Raw genomic sequence first — 22,116 nt, forward strand, 5'->3', positions numbered from 1 at the left:
TCGTGCTCTTAACGTGTGTAGTGCACAAGGGCAACTGCATGCCTAAGTAAAATTACATCTTAGGCTGTCAGAGCACTTTGCAGCCATTAAATATTGGTATCTTCCAGCAAAGTAGGTACCAGGAAGTGTTTAGTCACTTATTTCTGCATGTGTGAATTGAGACACCTAAACTTTATAGTTTTAGCCACAGTGAAACAGTGAGTCAGTCCCTGAGCTGCTTGTGAAACCTGGGAGCTCTCTCTTCTGCTTTGTTTGTGCTGGTATCATACAAACTGCAAAAGTCATGCATAGGTTGGAGGTAACATTAAGCAGGGGATTTTTCTGTGTAAGCAGAGGTCCCTAGGAGTAATGTTGTACAAAAGTGGTATCCATCATTATTGCTATTCCCACCACCACAGAGCTGAGTAGCATGTGATGGGAAAATAAAACATAAACAAACAGAAATGGATCACAGCCCACCTATGTGTCTCATATATGCCACAAGTGTCAAATTTCATTGGTACTTGGTACTTCAGAGCCCTTGGTAATCTAGAGTTGAATCAACAAACCCCACAACAGGTATTTGAAGATTAACCTTTCCTGAGGAAATAGTGTATGTTGCTAGCAGCCCTGTTTGAAAACTACTAGTGAGGATATGTCTTGAAAATGCTATAAAGCAGATGCTGACTTTTCAAAGATCTTGTTGAAGGCAATGATCCTGTAAAGGTATCATCTATTGAGCATACATAAAGCACACAACATTTTGAGAAATCTCACCCATCAACAGTACATAAAGGTGTGGTCTGTGTTTTTGTCCAGCTCTTGGACAATCACACCTCCTTGCCGGACAAAGCCCTGTGCTGTATCTCCATAAAGGAAGATATGGCTTGTCCCCATATCTCTAAAGGTAGATTTGCTGTAGGAAACAGCCCTGCAGTTCTGCCAAATCTGCCTGGTCTGGCATGTTTTAGCCTTAGAGAGGAAATGGGCAGGGAACAGGGAACAGCCCAGGTCTCTGGAAGTCAAGTGCCTGACCTGGTACTGTCTTGTGCCTGACCTGGTACTGTCTTCTTGTGAAGATGTTCAGTGTGTTTTTCTCCCACAGCTCTGCAAAATGAAAAAAAAAAATCCCTGCCTTCCATAACAGGAGCTATTGAAGAACTGAAGATTCAGTGATTCACATTCAAAGTATTAAACAGAGAAATATTTATTCCTTAAAAATTTTCCCACACATATTCTGAAGACAAAAATACAGATTGCAGTCAGCTGTTCTCTGAAATTCCTCTTGTCCTGACTCATATTTGGAAAGGAATTTGATTCATGTCCAACTATCTTGTGAGCATCCAGTACAAGTTTTCCTTTTTCTAAGGGTGGATGAATAAATCAGTAGCTACTCCCCAGATGAAGTTAAAGGTCTGACTCCAGATGCTGCATGTGCAGTGTGGCAGGTTCCATCACTTCCTTTGCCCTTTTGCACTCTTCATCTTGCACAGCTCTGTGCAAAAGTTAACAAGCTGGATCTGTCTGAACAGAAACTCTCAAGTACTATGGGAACTTCTTTTCTTTCTTTTATTTTTAATGGTTCCCATCATAATTATTTTTCCCTTTTTTGTCTTTCTGATAATAGAATGTTTCTAGGTCAGAATCCCAGTTGGTCTTGTGCTGCTTTTGGTCCCCAATGCCTATTAAAAAGTCACGAGTCTTTGAGGTTAGCTTTTCCCCAGATCCTAATTTGTGTTAACAGATTTAGCTGGTACTGAACCAGTTCTGCTCATATGGGCAAGGACCAACTTCTGGAGCTGATCCAGGTGTCCAAGATGTTCGAAAGTAATTCATTTTCTTTAAAGCCTTGGGCTGTAAGTGTTGATCTGACACATTTGAAAGGGACTTGACTTTCAGAAGGGTAGAGTCTTTTTCTAAAGAGGGGCTGTGCTGTAAGGATATAAAAAGGGCACTTGAAATAAGCTTACCCCATCTGAGACGAATTAGGGTAGCATTTTTTTAAATTTTGGTTTTCAGTAGGAAGTAAGAATAGGAGCAGAGTCTTTTTAAGTGCCAAAAGTATGTACTGCTGTAATACTATATAGTAAAAAGCATTAGGTCAGCAAGGTGTTTGGGCACAGGACTGCAGACCTTCCCACCTCCACTGATATTTTTAAAAGCTTTGTAAATCAGGCTCTTACTGACCACAGCAGAGCAGACCACACCACATCTTTTACCTCCTCATTTCCAGAGGCAAACAAGGGAGCAAGCATCATATGATGTACACTATGTTCCTGCTTTAAACATTTTTCCCCTGTGACTGCCTCTCCTGGCATTCAGTACCTTTAGGTCACTGTCTACTGCCTGCTTGTTTAGTGTGGGCATGTGGATGATATTATCGAAGTCAGAAAGATTACCACAAGCATAGGCCTTATCACGATTGGAAATGGTAAACTTCCAGGTTTTTCATATGGTCACATAGAATTCCTAGCCCAATGACATCTGCAGTACTTGTGTGAAGTTCTGAGACCATTTTCTTTTCCTTTTACGAGGTAAAATGTAACCTGTTAGCCAAGAAAGTGATCACAGATTCCTGGTGGTTTTTTGATTCTTTCACACATCTCAGGATTTAGTAAGTTGACTTAAAGCTAGATTGTATATGAGATTTTGTCAATGTCTTCCCCATAATGAGTGTATTGGATATAGATAAATGCCCAGAAATTACTAAGAAAGATAAGTAATTACCACTGCATGGAAAGAATTGCAAACTCTTTCCATGAGAAATGATTTTGTACTCTTCCCTGCTCCCTTACCTTGCAGGTTCAGTGAACTTATTCAAGGCAATTATATATGGGAAACACACATCAAACTGAAAACCTCACTGGCTTGACAGTTCCTTTCTGCTAAACACAGAGTGTTATTCCCTCTCATCCTGACAGCACGAGACAGCCAAAGGACTCTATTTGCTGTTTCTTTATACGATTCTTTTGTTTTAACGTGCCCATTTGGAATCTGGCCTGCATTGCAGGCTGTGCAGAGGCACAGGGACAGCATAAAACAATCCTTTTGAACTTGGATTGCAGCACTCATGACCTCACTCCCGGCAGCAAGGAAGCCAAGAAGCTGTCCCACAGCTTTCTCAGGTAAATCACTCACTGATCACCACTGATCTTTTCTTCTTGCACCTTGGATGCAACTTTTTCATTTACCCTACTTTTGAATTCTTACTCTTAAATCCTTCACAATTCACCTCTAAAATGCAAAAAATGAACATTGACACCTTCTTCCCCCCTCCATGGTGTCCAATTACAGAAATATACAATTAGGGATGTTAATGACAGATTATTAGGCATTAACCTATAATGCTATCCTCCAATAGCAGCAAAAATGGGTCACACTGTAGGTATAATTATCCTGGTTCTCTAATAATACACCCTGGTTGTGCCTCTTTTCTGCGATATATCCCTTGTATTTCAGCACAGAGTAGGGGCAGCTCTAGTTGTGTTGGGGAGTGATCTGGAGCTGGCTGTTGAACTGCTGGCACACGGGCCTGGCCTTCAAAAAGACTCAACAAACTAGGCTGTAGCATCTTTCCAACTCAGAGAAAACCAATGAAGGATTTTGGCACCTGCCTTTGATACCCACAGTTAGGAGGACAGGCTCTATTCACAGAGGGATAAACTGATGGACAGCAGGAGACAATAGGACTCCTTGGACAATAGGAATGGTGGCCCCACTGCTTCTGTCTGCTCAGCACCAGGGTGGTGGTGCAATATTCTTCAGGGAAGAGGGCACACAGAGGAGTGAGGGTGGGTGGGCAGGAGGAAGAGAAATGCAGTGCAGGTGAGCCCACCGGATGAGACAGTGCAGCTTAAGAGCACAAAGGGAAGTTGTCTGTGACAGCAGAACAGAAATTCTCTTTTGTAAATAGAATAGAAACATGAAAATAAGAGTGCCCAAGAGAGAAGAAAAATGAAATGAAACTAGGATATCTGAAGGCATCATGCAGGTTTTGTGCTGACTGAGAAGGCCAATTGCTTTGTAGCATGTGCTGCAGGAGAAGTGATACAAGAGTGAGGTGACTGTTTTAAAGTCCTTAATCGCTTTATTGACTACTTTCCCTTGACTTGTTAATTACTTAGTAGCAAAGGCAGAAAATAAACTTAACCTTTTTTCTCGGCTTTCATGCCAGTAGTCTTTCTCATATGTAGAGTGGGCCGCTTAAAGCATTCTCACCAGGGCCAGCTACACAAATCTAGGAACTGATTCACAAGGAGATCCTGGAAGAAACTATTTCAAAGGTGTCTAAAAAATGTTGTACCTGCTTAAATGCCAGAATATGTGTTTTCAGTGCATCTGAAGAACAACCAAGGTGGAAAAAGAAAAGAAAAATATTAATTCTACTTTTGATTTGACTGTGAATTAAGCAAACTTTACTGCAAGTTTCTGTGGTCTTGTTGAAGGCACTTTATACAAGCAAAGTCTTTGATGCTTCTGAACATGCTGGCAGGGTTAAAAATTTGTGCTGTTACCTCTCATACATGAGGAAAATAATATGTTGAGGCTATTTCCAGAAAAAAAAAGGGAAAATAATATGCTGAGATCCTGTCAGAACATTTCTGCTGTACTGTCTTGTTTTGGGTGAGAGTACTAATGATGAAGGGATATTGTAGACAGTGAGTGTCAAAAAGATGTGTCTAAAATGGTGTCCTAGCATCTTATTAGTATAGAAATTGGCTTACACCCAGATGCCTGCCTTATGGATCTTAGAAGATCAATGGATGGGCAAGAAAGCAAGAATGTGAAATACAAGTGTGTGCTCGTGTGTGGTTTGCCTGACATTCCCCTCATCTCTGTGACTTCCTGGGTGGTTTGCTGAAAAGCTGTACCCAAGGCCAATTGAAAACCCACCAGCCCAGGGAGAGTTCCACTGCAGAAGGGTCAGCAGCAACTCCAGCCTTAAAGTTAGATGCTCAGGTCTGTGTTCAGGTCTCTTGATAAATTTTAATTTAATTGAATAGTAGTCTTTTGTTGCACCTATTTAGTGTGTCAGTCCAACACCTCAGGACTGCAGTTGTTCAAGGTGGTTTAAAGGCTCCCAGTTGCTTGTGTTGGTGGCCTGGCACTATATTGTCCTGGCCAGGTGGGTAGGCAGCAGCCCAGACTGAGACAGGCAGCAGTGATCACACCGAGTTTGCACTGATCAAGTTGCTTCTCTCTTGTTTCAGAGCAGTATTATTGTTTGCTGTTTGGTCTGTAGTAGCACTCAGAGGCTAGAGATGCTGGTGGAGTTTCATAGCACCAGAAGGAAGACAAGGACAAGGAGAAGGAGGAGGAAATGCCTTCCCCAGAGAACCTACAGCCCCAGCTCCCATGCTCAGTTCCAGGGAAAATAAAGCCAATGTATATGGTTGGTGAAAATACCCTTCTTCTCCAATACCTGCCTTAGGTGGAGGTGCCCAACAGCAACCTCTGCCACACAAATTTCAGAGACCAAACAGAAAACTCAAAGTTGCCAAAATAAGGGAGACTGTCTTAAGCCAGCCTATTTTTAGAAGATCCTCTGTGGAGAAAACAAAGTCTAATTTAAAACAGCCTTCACTGTTGCAGTAACCCACCATTTCACACGTGACCCTGGAAGTTTCTTAAATCTTGTTAACAGCCTGTGTCCCACTTAGCTTCAAAGTCAAGCCTTGTCCTCCAAATCCTGCTATTTTTAAGGCACAAAGTGAACATCACTATTATTAGGGTATTTTGCTCTTTAACAGTTATGTTTTGAGAACACTACTTACAACGATTTAAGGTCTCTTCTTGGTAACTGTGGGTTCAGTGTTTTTGTGCATGCTAATCTCCACTTAATCTCTCTTACCTCTGCAAATAACATGGAGGAAAGGTGTCTTTGCATAATAGCTTGGAAATCGTGCTTTTTTCATTACTGGCTGTTGAAAAGTCTGTTTTTCCACCAACTGACTTGCATACTCTTTTAGAGATATAAAGGTTCTCAGGGGAGATCACCACAGATAGCAGCATGGACTTCCTCCTTAGGATGCATGTTGTATCTATAAAATTCTCCCAAATACTTAGAGTTGATCCCTTTGTGGCAAATGAAGTAGAGGGGGTTTGGTCCTTCCCTGTGAGAGTCTCTGCATTTGCAAGCTGGATGTCATGTTCAGGCTCAGGACAGGAGGCACACCTTGGGCATGACTCTGCTTCCCTTCCTTAGTGAGCCACTCCCATGGCACTTCAGCAGAGCAGCCAACAGAGCAGCAGACACAGTTGGCCACAGGACAGAAATCCAACTGACAAGTCCTTGCAGACAACAGATCCTTAATACATTTTGGTCTTCTGCAAGCGTCACCATTCAGAAGTCATTGGCAGCTGTGTGCCAAAGGATGCTCAAGGCTGCAGTATTCAAGCATCCATTCACAAGGGACCAGGATGGCTGGGAAGGGAAGCAGCAGCCCCTCTGTGGGGGATGCTCTGGGCTCCAAAGTCAATTCTGTCCTTGGTTTTGGAGGCCGGCAAGGAATTGTGGGATTGGTGAGAGGCTTTGCAGTCTTGAGAGGCTTGTTAAAATGTGTAGCTCTGAACCTTTTCCCACAGTGTGCTGTCATTGGACTGGCTTGGGAAAACAGCTGAGAAACAAATGGGACCAGAGCATCAAGAGCTAGACAGGTCCAGCCCATGGCCTTCCAGCTGTGACTGAAAATGCGCAATGGAGACCTCGGTGCACAGCTTGGGTGCACCTCAGCTCTCCACATCTCTGCCTCAGCAGGAGCAGCAACAGAAGAGGGCTGTGGGCAGGGGCAGCACCTTAGGAGCAGCCAGGCGTGCAGCACGGGGCAGCAGTGCTTAATGGGATCACCACTGCTCAGCTGCCAAACTCCCTTGCCAGATGGCACTGTCTCCACACTGGAGCGGAGGTGGCGATGAGAGTGTGTGTGAGCATGTGACTGATCAGCAATAAGCTTTTCTTACTTTCCATGCATCTCCCTTGTCGTGGTGCGAGCAGACCGTGAGACCTAACAAACCTCAGACCCACTGACAGCGAGTTTGCAGAGCCTCTAATTTCCGCTGTTTACCAGGCAGGTCCCCCGAGCCTCAGTCAAAACCTTGCTGCTGCAAGAGCTCCCTGTCTTCCCACCCTTACTCAGCACACTGCCAGCAGCACCCCCCACCCCAGACATTTGCATTCAATTACCCTGAATTTAATCACAGAAAGAAAATTTTGCCTGGCCACAACTTTGAAAGGGGCAAAAACAAATGCCTCGGGTCACAAACTCTTATATCTGATCCTCCTTCCAGATTTACCATGGGGTTTTTTTCCCCATCCCTGTTATGTGGTGTTGGTATCAGAGCCTCCTCCTGGCCAGATGAATCTTATAAGAAACTTGTTATTAATCAGATTTTGTGGGGATTTAAAGAAAGTTGCAAACACAAGCAGGCGAGCAGGAAGTTCTCACTGTCCTTGTGAAATGACTACCACTGTTTCTCTGTAAAACCACACTTGCACATTTCCTTTGCTGTAACTTCTCATGCCATTCAAGTTCCCCAGGGAAAACTAGAAGAAAAAACTCATCAGAGAAACAGATCAGGAGTGAGAGAGATGATAGCTGACAATACTAATGGCACAGTTTAGGCATTTTGGGGCATAAAATAGGCATTACATCCACATGCCTCTCTGTGTTGCTATCACTACTAGCTAGCCACAAATCTGAGATTATTTAAATAGCAAACTTAAATAATAAGGGTTCTTAAAAATCAAGGAAACTAGTTAATAAGGAAAGCATTCAGCTTAGGAATAGCATGCATTACAACTGAGTGCTAATACCGGCAGGGCAGGAGATGAATCTTATACCTGAGTTGCATTCACAGTTTTGTAGAGTCATAGAATATGCTGAGTTAAAAGGGACCCACAATGATCATGGAGTCCAGTTCCTCCCTGCACAGAACACCCCAAAAGTCACAGCAGGTGCCCAAGAGCATTGTCCATACTCTTCTTGAACTCAGACAGGCTGTGACCACTTCTGTGGGGAGTCTAAGTTTCCCTCAGTTTAGAGCATGCAAGTGTCAGCATGAGGACATGTCAGGAGAGTGGTGAGCAGAGGGAGGCTGCCCATGTCACCCTGACTTGGCCACCACGGGAAGAAGTTCTGACTCTTGTCTCTCCACCCTTGCTGAGCTGTGGTTGTCAGCTGAACAATACCTGACTAACACATACCTGAGGGATGCTAGAGGTGGTTTCCACAACAGGCCTCAAACAGTCTTGCCCAGGTCACATTTCTGGTTACATTTTGGTTTGGGCCTTGGTTTATTAATCAGCTCTCATGGAGCGTAGCACTTCAGCCGCAGTGTCGTGTGACAAGTATTGGGGTGTTGTCGCAGACATCTTTTCATTAAAATCCTTTCTTAGGATTTTTTCCTGCTGAAGCTGAGAAGTTTCAGCAACAAATGTAAACAATGGTTATCTGCTGCTATGGAATGCAACAGGTGGATCCGTGATTGGTCTCCTGTGGATGTTTGGATTTACTGACCACTCACAGCAGAGCTGCTCTCGCTCTCTGCCGAGACACAGATCTTTGTTATTAATTCTTATCTATTTTTAGCTTAGCTAGCCTTCTGAGAACTTTTCTTTGTATTTCTTTTTAGTATAGTCATAATGTAATATATATATCATAAAATAATAAATCAAGCCTTCTCATCACGGAATCAACATTTTCACCTCTCTCTTCACCTCAAAACCTTGTGACCACGGTCACAGGGTGTGAAGCCTTTGGGATTAGAAGTCCCATACAGCTCCTGTGTGCCCATTGAAAAAGAAAAGCTTTTTGCTAAATTTTTTTAATTGCTGTCAAGACCATTCCTCCCTCCCATTCCGGCTCCAAGAGAATGGAGAGCTGAAGCCAGATGCTTGTTCAAGTCCTGTCCTGCCACAGCCTGAAACAAAGTGCTACGCCCCCAGTGACAGCTCAGCTTGACTCCTACTAACCTGCTGTGGGCAGGAACATTAGCTCAGTTCTTCAGTGCCCCTCTTGCACAAACTATGGAAGTGTTTCTTATTCTGCTGGGTCATGCATTCAAATGTCAAAATTGTGACTCATTAAAAGGGCAAGTTTGGGCGGGGGGAGGGGGGTCACAGGAAGGAAGAAAAACAGCTTGGAAGAGACTTCCTGTTTATCCACAGCTTGGGAAAAAAATTGACACAACAGAATACACATACCCTGGCTCCATTATCTTTGCTGGCACGGTGCTGGCTTGGCTCTGTCCTTGCCACTCAAGGCCAGATGCATCCCTGCCGCGAGCGTGTTTACTTGAGAGGAGTTTACTCGAGAGAGAAATGCGGTGCCCGGAGCCTGAATGCCCGCAGTGTGCGAGCGAACGCGCGGGCACCGGGAGCCCCCGCCGCAGTGCCACGGCTCTGGCCCCCGGCCACGCCAGGGAGGTCATTTTCTTCTCGGCAATTAGCGAAGTGGTGGCATCACTAAAAGGAGTTGAATAAACACATTCAGCCCAGCTGGGTTCCCGGTTTGCTCTGTTCTCACCACTCTTCCTTCTGGGCGCATGGTGGGGCCCCAGCGAGCTCGGGGCCTGTGCACTGCGCTTTCATTCAGGCCTGGTTGGAAAGGGCTTTTGGAAACAGGAGGAGGGGGGAAGTAACCCTTTGGCTTTCTTCTTTTACAACGACTGTCTTCTCTTTTTCTTTTCAGGAAGGAAAAATGCCAGCTTCTCTGAGAAAGCTGCGGCAAATGGCTGTTTTCATGGGGCTGTTCAGCGGCGGGGGATGCATCGTGATGTACAATCTTATGCAAAGCAAGTCTTGGTGTTGTTAGCAACCTTATTTCTCCTCTGCCCCTTTCACTGGCTTTTGTGTAGTGGGGAAAATAGCAGCATGCGAGTTGTGAGAAGCAGATAAAGTTAAGGGAAGAGCCTCTGGGTTCTGCCTCTGTGGGCTCCATTTTTTCATCCTCAGGGCTTTTGCTCTCCCAAGAGCTGCTGTGTGCATTTCCAGAGGCGCGTATTGCATAGGGAGCAGGCTGTTGTGGTCAGAAGAAAGTCTGGTTTTTGAGGGTTTCCTGAGGGTAATGGTGAAGTGAAAGCTTCACCTGCAGTAATGCAGGTTTCATTTCTTAACTGGGATTTTGTAACTGGGCAGTAAAAGAGGACCATCTCTGAGAAGGTGTTAAAGTCTAGCAGTTTTATCTGTAAATCTCTGTGTGGTGCTGGCTCTTAAACACAACACACCTATGAAGTGCTAAGAAATCATGAGTTTATAAGAGCAGTCAGCACTGAGAAGACCAGGACAAAGAGAAAAGCTAAACAGGTGATGTTGCTGTTTATATCTAGTTGTTTATCTCTAGTTGCCATGTGTCTTTGGCCAAGAATCCACATTATTAGTCCAAATTATACATTTTTATTTTTTTCTAAAACTGCTTTTAGATAGTTAGCATCAGAGCAGAAGTAAGCTTTACCTCTCTCTCAGGGGGTGCCATAGGCCTCTTGGCCCTATGCCTCTTCCTTGTTGGTGCTATCAAATGATATTGCTTTTCACCTACCCTGATATCAGAGGATGCTGCCAGAAAAAAAGTGTAGCCAAGCCTGTTTCTCAAGCCCTCAGATAAGGTCTGAAACTCCCCTTCATTTTACACATATTAATAACAAATCAGACAGGGCTGGAAAGCAGGCTTTAATTTCAGGCAGCTCATGCCTCCAAGCTCTGGAGTACATGACAGAAATATGATCCTTATGCTTTAAAATATTGAATCTGGCTTTAACAAGGACATTAGCATTTTTTAATTTTCAGCTTCAGCACTGTTAGCCACCCCCTGTGCTACACAGCAAGCCCCAGGGCTGGTTCCCCACATGCCTTGGCTGTGCAGTCAAGGGGCACATGGCAGTGGCTACTTCTGGCCCTCTTGTAATTTCAGTGGCCACTGAGCAGCTGCCTGATAACTCAGCCAGGCTGCTGAAAGGACATTTTCTGCAGCCAGGTATGTCCTTCTCTATCCTCTAAACAGACACAGGAGCTACACTTAGAGCCTTCCTCCCTTGGCTCATGCCTGGGGCTATCCCAGTGCCTTCTGTCCAGTGCACAGAACTGGCCCATACATGGACTACTGAGGAGCAAGTGGCCTCCATAGGGGTGGGAGCAGTGGGAAAGGATTCTTTCCCTTCCCTTCCTTCAGGCTGAAGGAAAGTTTGCATGCACGTGGTCTCTGTGCAAGCTTGTACAAATACTCAGCTAATCCTATTTCTACTTACTCTCATCACCTCCACACCCTTCTTGTGGAAGCAGTCTGCTCAGCCAACTCCAGCATGCTTTCAGCTTCTCTACCAAAAGATGTGAGGACAAATGGATTAGTTGGGCATTTAATGTCTAATGCATGAGGTGCTAACAAGGAACAGCTGAGTAGGAGCACCAGGAAATTAGAATCCATTTCTCCTGCAACCTGCGGGGTGAACACAACATACTTTTCACATGGTCTGAGTGGCTGTTTGCCATGATTTATAGGTACTAAAGGGCAGGCATGCTGCAACCCCTTTGGCTGGAGCTCCTTAGGATGTGCTGGGGGACACAGGAGGACCAGTGCAGGTGACAGCCTAGCAAAGCTGTTTCTATGCCAACTGGATGCTGCCTACTCACAGGGGATGCCTCTAATTAGGGAGAGGGGGGCAGCACCTTTCTGCCTCATGCTCCAAGATTAATACTGACAGGCAAGAGACCAAGAAACAAACCTTACACCTTGTTTTAAACCCTTTGAAAGGTGAAGGCAGAGTTGCCAGAGTAGGATTTAACAACTACAAACTCTTAGCTTAACTCTGCCCTTCTTGATGTCAAAAGAGTGAAGTTAAGCTGATCTAGGAACCCCAGCAAGACAACCTTAAAACTGTTAATAAGCAAATCTCTGTCCCCATAAGGAGGGTCAGGAAGTCTCCAGCTCCTCATCTGTGGTCTGTCCATTTGCAGCCACGGTACAGCATTTCACAGCCATACAGAGCAACAACTGGCCTCCATGTGCAATGCTGTTGTGGCTGCTTGACCAGTAAATTAAGTGGTGCTTCTGACTGCCTCCCTTCTAAGGCATCCATCAGCAGAGTTGTAGCTTCATGGCTGCCACTTGGAAAGCTGTACCAAGACCACAGCTAGAGTTCCACAGCAGCATCTGTTCCCCTCTCAATGTCTGTAAGATATTCTCCATTCTTAAAGTATTTTGTGTACCTCAAATAGAAAAAAAAAAAGAAATTGAATTTTTATCAGAACATTTCACATATTCATCCTTGTCCCTTTTTTTCCCTTCCTTTTAGATAACCTACAAATGCATGAAAAGTGGGGATACAGAGCCGTAAGCTGAGCTGTAGATCAGAATGAAACAGGCTATGTTCAGAGTCCACTTAAATGAGCTGAATAACATTTTCTTCTCTGATGTAAGGGTGTGTTTTGTCCTTTAGCTAAATTTCTCCTAATTAATAGTTTTGGTATTTCAGGGAGGGTGTGGTAGCCTGAAGAAAATGTCTTTTTCTTTTTTTTAGGCTTGTTTTGATTTTAAGTGAACAGTCTCCTCACTACCCTGTTTCTCTCACCTAGAAAGTTTTGCCAGGACCCAGTATTACCAGCAAGCTTTGGAGCAACTGAAGAGCAATCCTGATGCCCTGGCAGCCCTGGGTGCCCCCCCTCTTAAGGTTCACAACATCCACCTGACAGATGGGAGCAATCGCGTGGACACGGAAAGAGCGCGGGTAACTCCGGGCGGGCGGGTGGTGTCACAGGGTGGCTTCCCAACATGTCAGGTGACAAGAGATCAGCCAGGGGATTTTCAGCGGCTCATGAGTCACCTGGGGGCACTGGAAGGCAGCAGGATGGAATACCAGTTGATCTGGAAGAGGAATGGATTTCCAGAGCATAAATCCACTAGCACAGAAACAGCAAGAGCAGCATCTCCATGTTGTGCTGTATGGGCCCATCACACAATGCTGAGGAACCTCTCAAGACAATCAGTTCTCCCCTTACACTGTAAGCCACAAAATCATTTTCAAAGATGTATCATATCCAGCTTTAAAACAGCACCTGCCTTCCTTTACCCCCCACATATGTCCCATGCTAGTTTTTAGGGCTTTATTGAGAGCAGTTTTACAGCCCCTTACCAGCTATGCAGTGGTACAGCATAAATGGTGTGGTTTTTAAGAGCACCTGTAAGCTTGTGCCATTGAGAACAGCTGCCCAGCCTGAGACTGAGCATGAGGGTTACTCAGTGAGTGGAGAATGCTGTGCTGGCTGCTGAAGTATTGCACAAGTCTGCCTTGTATCAGCTGAGGGTTGGGCCAGGCAAACCTTGCAAACACAAAAGTCCACTTCCACTTGGCATTGATGCCTCAAGAGTACTTTCCATCGGTGTTTTTAACCCTTAATCCATGACTGGCTGCCCTTCCCTTCTTTTGCTAACACCGAGTGCCCCCAGCAACCTCTCCACGTCCTTCACTCGGGACTCATCACATTGGAATAATTTTTACTGGTTTTTACTGGTGAGTTTTTTTTACTGGTGAGTAGTTATGAATGCCACGGACTAAGCAAGGGCATTAAGGAATGGATCAGATGGCACAATGAAGGAATGTAGCTATCAGGGTAAGATTAAAAAAACCCCAACCTTTAACCAGCTCACATAAAATTACTTTTCCATTTCACTTCAGCCAGGCTGCATTTACATGATACCCTGAACCAAAAAATTTCCCATGTTTCATAGATTCCATAGGGAACATATCTAAGGGAAAAAAGTTGTGCAAAACCCCATACAATCTCATATACTGACTGAAAAGAAGATAACCTTTCCCACGGGTGTTTTCCTATGTCACTGTTTAAGAATGCTGGTCGCTTGGGTGACTCAGGATGAAGTCAAACCCTGCCTTCTACTGACCTCACCCAAGACACAAATCACCAACTTTCTTTTCTGCTTTTTCTTGCTCCTAAGTATTCATGTTCTCATGAAATAAACTGGTTAATCATCATTATACCACAGGTCGATTTACTGACTTCACAACATTCCCAGCTCTTGGGTATGTTGGCTAACACCTGGCATTTTCTCTGTGATTGCATCACCACCAGCAAATGCTACACCTCAATAATTTCTTTTATTCAGACATTAGACCCAGTGCAATTGGCCATGGTTGCTGCTGCAGCTCCAGCTTTGTTTGTTAAACAGATAAATGATAAAATTTGTGACACTGAAAAAAAAGAATCACTGAACATCTCATTGCCTCAATGTGTGTTAAGGGACTGACATGAAGAAGATCTCAACCTACAGGCTTGTAATGGTTATGGGAAGCTCTGACAGTTCAGGTCACCTCTGGATGACCATGCATTCTGGTAAGGAAAGGTGTTTGCTCATAAATATTTCAGGGAGCCGGTGGTTTTCCCTGGGGGCTGCAGCTGTAACACGGTACATTCTTTCGGCAGAGAGAGATTAATGCATGGCAGAGCAGGCATACTTGTATAGCCACACACGTGTTAGCTGTTAGAATAGATCAGTCCAATTCTGAAGTACAGTAAAAAAAAATAAATTATAGTGTTAAAAGTTAAAAAGGTGTGAGCTCTTTGACTGGAAGGAATAAATGTGTGTTTCATAATAAGCTTTGCTGAATCTCTAATGTGCTTTTACATTTGCAGATAAAGTTACCAGTCTCTGGAACAAAATCAGCAGGCTGCCTCTACATTAATGCAGAGATGGACCACTCCCATCAGCGGTGTGTACCTGGGGGGTGGCAGGAGAAATGGGAAAGAAGTGCTAGGAGAAAACACTAGAGCAGGATGTTTGCTTTAGTCATCTGTGGTGCTGAGGTCATGCACACAGACTGAGCAGAAACTCCTGTCTGAAGGTCTTGTCAAAGGTTATTATTTTCATTAGGACAAAAATGTAAGTTAGTTGAGAAATATTTTGAATCTGTCTCTCTGAATGTGAATAGAAGAGGAACATGAGCCATTCCTTTGTGTTAAGTGTGTTCTGCAAACTGTAGCTCAGTACATATCCAAATACTGTGAGCCAAGGTAAAGCATGGTCCCCCTCCCACCCCACCTCCCCACAGAGGTGCAGAGGCTGTTGAAAAGCAGTCCTAACTCCTAAGCTGGCGCTCACAAACGGCAATCTCTACTGCTATTAGAGATTGCAGTAAGGGAATCACATGTTCTATCATAGCTGTATGAGGTGAGCTAAAAACAGCATTTGTTTTTCTGAGCTATCCAAGAAGTGTGGTCCTTGTGGTTAAAAAAAAGTGCTGGAACAGATGCATTATAGTAGAAGGATACTCTGATACCATATCATATAGAAGTGACTTTACATTTTCATAGTTCTGGAGCCTGAAAAGCTCCTTTTTCAACAGTAAACTCATTTCTGGAACTGAGCAAAGAATTACTACATGAACTCAAAAGTTTGACTAGTTGCAGACCTCTTGTTAGGTACTTCTGATAGCTCTGTTTAGAAACTGAAAGCTACAAAACTTCTACTCACCTGCCATCAGCCATATGGTGATGTTTTCTGTTCATAATTAGATGAGCATGACTTACTGGATTTCTCTTCTGAGTAAGTATGGGAAGGAAGAGAAAGGCACTAGGCTGGGACTTGAGAAACTCAGTACTGGACCTGGCTTCATCCCTAATAAACAGGGATAGCCCCAAGGGTCCCCAGCCCCATTTCTTGCACACCTCACTTCCCTGGTGCCTGACCTCTGATCTCCTCACTCCTCCTTAGCCCCTCCTCACAGACAATCCCCTGTTACTCCTCGTTCACAGTTACTGTGAAGATAATTGAAGAATTGAAAAATGTTAAACTACAGCAGTACATACACATATCTCGGAGTTTTGTTTTAAAATGAGCTCTTTTTACGTTTCTGCAAATCAAAAAAAAAAAAAAAAAGGCATCTGCCTGTAAAAGTATTTGTGGCAGATAAATCTGTCAAACTCCACCAAATCCACCCATGTGCAGGGTCCTGTGCATAGCTTTCCGTGGGGCTGAGACAGGACTTGGTGCCCTTGCATCCCACTAAGGAACTAACAGCAGAATTGCTAGGAGTAAGGAACAAGTAAGCAGGCCATCCTGGTGGGATGCTGCAGGGTTCATGAGTGCTTTTCCAGGGCAGCTCTTACACTGATACAGACAGAGCTAAATGGCAGCAGGAGTTGAGGGCTCTGTGTAAGAGTAGCTGAGGCACCAGAGCCACTGAAATGCATCTGACTCTGAGTGTGCAGACTGTCCATAGTGTTTTATTCATTTCATAAAAGAGAAGACAACTGACAAAGAAAATTTGAAGTCTGTGATCTTGTTTGGTCCAGGAGGAAGTGGCATTCACCCAGAGGCAGGCAGTACAGGGATGGGGAGAATGGCCAGAGGCAAGGGCAGCCAAGGCACTGCAAAATTCCTCTTGCCTGGCCTGAAGTGACCAAGAGAAGGGCTGAGCCCCCAGGCCCCACTGTGGGCAACGAGCAGGTCACCCCCAAGCCCGTTTGCTCAGCCTGGGTTGGGGGTGGGAGCAGAGGGCTGCTGAGCAGAGCCCTGCTGCAAATCCATTGCACAGAGGTGCAGCAGCCTAATTACCTAATTGTACTCAACACTGACTCCAGCAAAAGCAGAGCTGGGCCAGTGCCAGGAGCTTTTGAAAAAATCCTATTTTAGTACCCCAAAATAATAGTCCTTTCCAGCTGGAAAAGCAGCATGAGCAGTTTCTCAGAAGTGGGTTTGGAGCAGAGCTTAGAGGAAGGAACAGGCTCCCCCTCAGTCTCCAACAAATGCAATTTTCCTTCTTAGAGTAACCACTGTCGTACCCTGTCAGGTTTTCAGCAGTCACATTGAGCGATCACACAGTGTTCAAACTCTTCCAAGCCAGAATAATTCCTTAGCAACACTGTCTGGCTCCAAGGCTGGAGAGGAGTGGAGCAAGGAATGCACCCGCAGGATGGAGAGGAAAAAAGGCACCGGGTCAAGGAAGGAATGTCCTAAGAAGAGCTGGCAGGTTTTTATTTGAATTGCAGCGAATAGGAACATGCATACCAGACCTTTAAATCTGGGCTATGCCACGATATTAGGGAGAGCAGCTTTCAGAAGCTGGCGCTTACAAACCATGTTTTAAAACACTTGAGAGAATTTTTAAAAGCACTGAATGTGTGGAATTATTTGTTTCTCTGAGCCAGCTGTTTCTACACTGACTTGACCATGTTAAAAGTGATTGCTATGAGTTAAAAATCTTCTTTGGTTTGTGTCAGCTGGTGCCTTCAGGATGTCACCTTGAAACTGTGGGATGGTCAGAATATTCCCGTTTACCACTCTCCAGTGGAAAGCATTGGTGTGCAAGAAGGCTAAAAATCAGGGACAGCTGCATCTCCGCCTCCCATTGAGCCAGAGGAGCCATTAATCGATTGCATCCTGCTGTGTCTGTGAATGTACACAGTTGTCACAAGTGACAGTTTCACTTAAAGCGGTGCTCTCAAGACAATTTTCTCTCCAAGATTTACCTCATTATTGTTGCAATGGTAATTTCTTTCTTTTGCTGGTTTATTCATGTGTTTAACAGAAGCCTAAAATAAATATCTTGCATAAGAGTTGCTGTTGCAGAGAAGTCATGTGTTATGCCCTGTGTGTGCTGGTATTATGAATTCGAAATAAATAAACAAACTGCCAGGAAACTGAGCTTTGTTTTACAGTGGCAGGACAAGTCAGCTTCTCAAAACTTTGAGAAGACTTGCTGCCTCAGTTTCCCCCCATTTCTCAACAAGGTCTTGCCTAAGTCAGGAAGGATGAAGCAGCCAATGTGAAGCTCAGCAGCAGCACCCTCGACTCCACTTATGAGGCAGATTTGGACCCTCACGGTTTTACAAAGCATTACAAAGCTCATGAGGTAGCTGAGGCCATTCATCTGAGGAATTCCAGGAAGAGACTCACTGCTCACGCTGAAGGTTACTCAGAAGAAGCCACTGCTTCACACCAGCACTGCCCAATATGTTCTGGGGAGGACATTCAGGGAGAAAAACACTCAGGAGGGTGCAGAACAGATGAAGACACTGACATGGGTTCCTATGACTATGACAAGAGATTTTGACTGTGCCATCAGGTAGAGAATTTGCCATCACCAAGCAAGTTGAGGAATAAACAAAACACCCCAAACTAACCAAAAAACTCCCCAAACCCAATTAATTTCCCATCCCAAACCACCTATGCAAACAATTGCAATACCTAAGACACAGTCTCAGGCACAGAAAAAATACAAGTAACTGTCCTGTCTGTAGCAGGAAGTAACACAGAAGCCCTTAAGAACATCCAGACAAAAGAATGTTTTGAATTCACTGTAATAGAGATGCTTAATCTCTAGATTAAGAGAGGCTGTAGCTAAGGATAGCCCAGAGCTTATACCACTCCATTCTCTGTTCCTCACCTCTCCATCTCTTCTTCCAAATTTGAGTCCAAGGAATCCACCAAGGACAAAGGCACTGCAAAGCTTTCCAAGAGCCGTGAGTGATGGAGAAGGGAGAGCTAGAGCAAAGAATTTTAAAAGAACAGTGAGCATTTTCTTGTTTAACAAATGACCCAGCAAACTGGGCAAGGTGGCTTTTGAACAAACCTGAAAAGCAAATGCCTAATTAGAAAGGAGATGCTGAAGAGCCACAGCAAAGGCATCTCGGATAAACAATTTTAGAATGAAACAATACATGAGTGCTTTAGTTTGAACTTCACAAAGAGCTGTCAGGATGAAGAGCACTTGTGAGACCTGATCCAACCCACATGAAAGCCCAGCACACCAGGGAGAGGATTAGAATTAATCAAAAAAAGACAGCATTGCCCAGCCTTAAGATTAAAATTGCTGTTTACTGGTTTCACAAAACAAAATACATGCCAAATCAAATTTCATATGATATGAAAACATTAATCTTGCACTACCACTAGCCAGAACAACACCTCAGGGATATGGAGATCTGCTGGCCACCTGGTGCCTCAGAGCTTGATCGACTCTAGCTTTTGGTCGCTGAAGAAGTTTGGTGGGAAATCAAACAGCTGACAAGAAAAAGCCAAATCAACCACTTCCCATCCATCAATTACCACTTCCTTGGCTGCAGCTTTGATTTGTTGCTCATCTGTAAAGATATCATGGTTGTGGAGAGGAAGCCCAGCTTGTTCAGTCCCTCCTTGCATCTGCACTGGGAGCATCTGGCACACATTGCCATTCATCTGCCTTTTGTCACCTCTGTGTGCTCAGTGAGCCTGGGACCTGCAGTGGCTGGTGTCCTCAAGTGTCCAAGAAATCTGGCCACAGCCACCCCAGCCTGCAGCACAGCCCTTGCTCACCACCTCCCTGTCCTTTGAGCCAGCACGCACGGCGTCCCCATGCTGCCTTCACAAGCTGTGCCACAACACCACTGCCTGGCCTGGCTCCAGCTCTGGATTTTCCAGGCCCACACAAAGCATACAAGTAGCACTGGAGATTTTATTACCTTGCCTGGGGTAAGCAGAGCTTGCAAAGAGGCTCCATCTCTCATTTTCTTCCCTGAGCACCCCTTTGACTTTGAGGGCTCTCAGTCACCTCAACCAACCCATTGATTCCCCAGAGCAGTGAGGATGGACCGTATCATCAAATCATACCAATGGTTCTCTTAATCAAATCTTAAAACCCAGAGAAGGAGCAAAGCGATGGGTGCAACTGGAAGACAGCAAATCAATGGAAGGGGAGGAGTAAAATCACAATTATTTCCCTGCCTTTGTTTTACTACCTAATAGCTGGAAAACACTGGATTTCTTGCCACATGACCTTGAAGAACCTCAGAAGTCACTTTCTCTCCATGTTTGAGCTCTTTTAAGATGCACATATTCAAAAGGAGAAAAAAGCATCAGGCCGGTGTGTTCAGTGCCAAGCAGCTTTGGCCATGTGGCTTCCATTAAATACATCACAGCCCAAGGGGGCTGCTTTCACAGAGGACACAGGTGCAGCAAGAGCAGCCAAGGGAGATGGAACATGCCAGGAAAACAGGGAGAGCAAAGGTCTCAGAACCACCAGCAGCTGCTGAAAGCCCAAAAAACTTCAAAAGAGCACCTGGGCACCCCTCCTGCAGTCTTTTCTTCTGAGGAACACTGGAGCAAGATTAGGTTCTTTTAAATTTCATCATGTTGCTGAAACACTGGTTTCTTTTGGTTTTTTGTTTTGGTTTGCTTTGTTTTTGTTTGTTTGTTTGTTTTTAAGAAAATCTTTATCTTTTGAGAAAAGACCCTGGATCCCACAAAACACTTAAGGTTGGGAGGAACCTTGGGAGATCATCTATTCTAACTGCTTCACTCCCACCAGAGTCAGCTTGAACAGATCACCTGAAAGCATGTCCAGTCAGGTTTTAGAGATCACCAAGGGTGGAGACTCCATAACCCTCTGGACAAACTGTACCAGTGTTCAACCATTCTCACAGTAAAAAAAAGCTTTTTCTTATGTTTAAAGAGAATTTTGTGTGCTTGAGGGTATGCTCACTGTCTCTTGTCCTGGACTAGACACTGCCAAGACGAATCTGTCTCCATTCTCTTTACTCTGCCTCCACACTGATTCCTCCCCAAGCCTTCTCCGATTCCAGGTCTCTCTCAGCTTCGTTAACAGGTGCTACAAGACTTTAACCATGTTAATCATGTTCAGTATGTTAAAATACTCCTTTTTTTATTGGCTTGAAAATTTGTGCAGTTCCTTTTCCAGTTTTTGGTGTGGTTAAAACAAACCTAATCTCCATGACCTTTGCTGGATTGCCTGTTTTGTTTCTTATTTTCTAGTTTGATTTTAATAGTTTCTGCCAGGCAGTAATCACCCTCAAGGAAACTACCAAGGTGGCAGACTATTCAGGGCAAGAGTTCAATTTACAGTGGAGGAACAGCAGATACTGCTCAGTACTGTTACAACACTTGCTCCTGTTTGAGTTGGAGCTGATGGGCACACAGGGGCTGTGTTTTGAAAAGCAAAAAGCTAGATGTTGTGAAAGCACTGCCTTCACAAAGGCTAAGTGGCTGACATGTTCCCTTTGGAGTGTTTCTCCAAGGAGTAACAGACTTTTGTCCAAGTTATGGGCCACTCAGTTCACTCCCTATTTTAGGCAGATGTCCTGCATTGCACAGGGAACACAAGTTATTTGGATTCATCTCCCATTTAGAAATGAGGATACATCCAGTTCTTTCCTGCCATGTGCTGCATCTTTCCTGCATGTCAAAGACATAATTTCTCTGAGTTTTTCCCAAAATTTACTATCAAGTTTCCTGCAGCAGGCCCTGGGCAGTCCTGTAATATCAGGAACATTCAAGACTTGCCTGCTCTTGGTATTACTTTGGAAGATATATCCCACCTGGCCAAACACCTTTGGTTCATTTTAAGTAGCACTAATTTTATAAAAATACTAGACTAACGTAATTCCTTGACCAATCTAAGGCAGTTTTTATTAATTTGCTTTCCTAGAAGATTTAGGAGCAAAGGACCTTAATTCAGTAACTTCTGAGAAACAATCGTTGCGTCTCTTTGGTTGGTAAGGCCCACAACCTTCCATCCAGCAGCCAGACCAGCTGGGTCTCACAAGGTGCTACTGGAAAGTGGAAGATGGTAAGTGATATCCTGGCAGCTCAGGAGACTTCTCTGTGAGGATTAGTTAAAAAACACCTGTGTAATTCAGTCTGTATGCTGGCATTGCAAATTAATTGAAGAGATAGGGCACACTGCTTTCAATGCATCACCAGCTTAACTGTGATTCTACTTTTACAAGCAAGCAAAGACTCAATGTAATTAAGTTCTGTGTTTACAGGAAAAAAGATAATCCTTTCAAGTAGTTCCCTTTCCTCTCCTAATTTTGCAGTAATGACTCTGGTCCTATATGCTCTGCTTCACTTTGACGAATCCTACCCTTTCCTTAATTAGGAGAGATTTTTATCACATCCATCTGTACTTTCTTTTTATTTCCCGACTGTATTTATTAATCGAAATGACAGCTTAATTCAACATCTGTACCGTGAAAAACTCTACAGTGGAAGCATATTGCTTTAGCATGGAAAAGGCTTTGGATGCATTTTATATTTGCTGCACATGCTGAACAAATGCGTGATTCAGAAAACTAAAATATCAGTAGTCCTGCTAATGGGTGTTTCCCAAAGCACAAAAAACAAAAGATCCATCAGC

The 22,116-nt window shown here is 44.2% G+C and overlaps 1 protein-coding gene across 5 annotated transcripts in view; it reads left to right on the forward strand.

Annotated features, from left to right (window-relative positions):
- The window catches only part of LOC131093880 (cytochrome c oxidase assembly factor 1 homolog), a 52,495-nt gene extending 34,904 nt beyond the window's left edge, over positions 1–17,591 (forward strand). For 4 of the 5 annotated variants that reach the window (XM_058041267.1, XM_058041283.1, XM_058041258.1 and 1 more), the window contains exons 3-6: positions 9,669–9,775; positions 12,549–12,696; positions 14,618–14,694; positions 17,204–17,590. In XM_058041267.1, the coding sequence (XP_057897250.1) occupies positions 9,678–9,775; positions 12,549–12,696; positions 14,618–14,694; positions 17,204–17,300 (420 nt within the window). In that variant the 5' untranslated portion in view covers positions 9,669–9,677 and the 3' untranslated portion in view covers positions 17,301–17,590. Of the gene's footprint in view, positions 1–9,668; positions 9,776–12,548; positions 12,697–14,617; positions 14,695–17,203 lie in introns of all 5 variants that reach the window. The other variant, XM_058041294.1, reaches the window with a different exon arrangement.
- Positions 17,592–22,116: the final 4,525 nt, after the last annotated feature.

Source organism: Melospiza georgiana, chromosome 1 (genome assembly GCF_028018845.1).
Source record: "Melospiza georgiana isolate bMelGeo1 chromosome 1, bMelGeo1.pri, whole genome shotgun sequence".
In the NCBI taxonomy this organism is placed as follows: domain Eukaryota; kingdom Metazoa; phylum Chordata; class Aves; order Passeriformes; family Passerellidae; genus Melospiza; species Melospiza georgiana.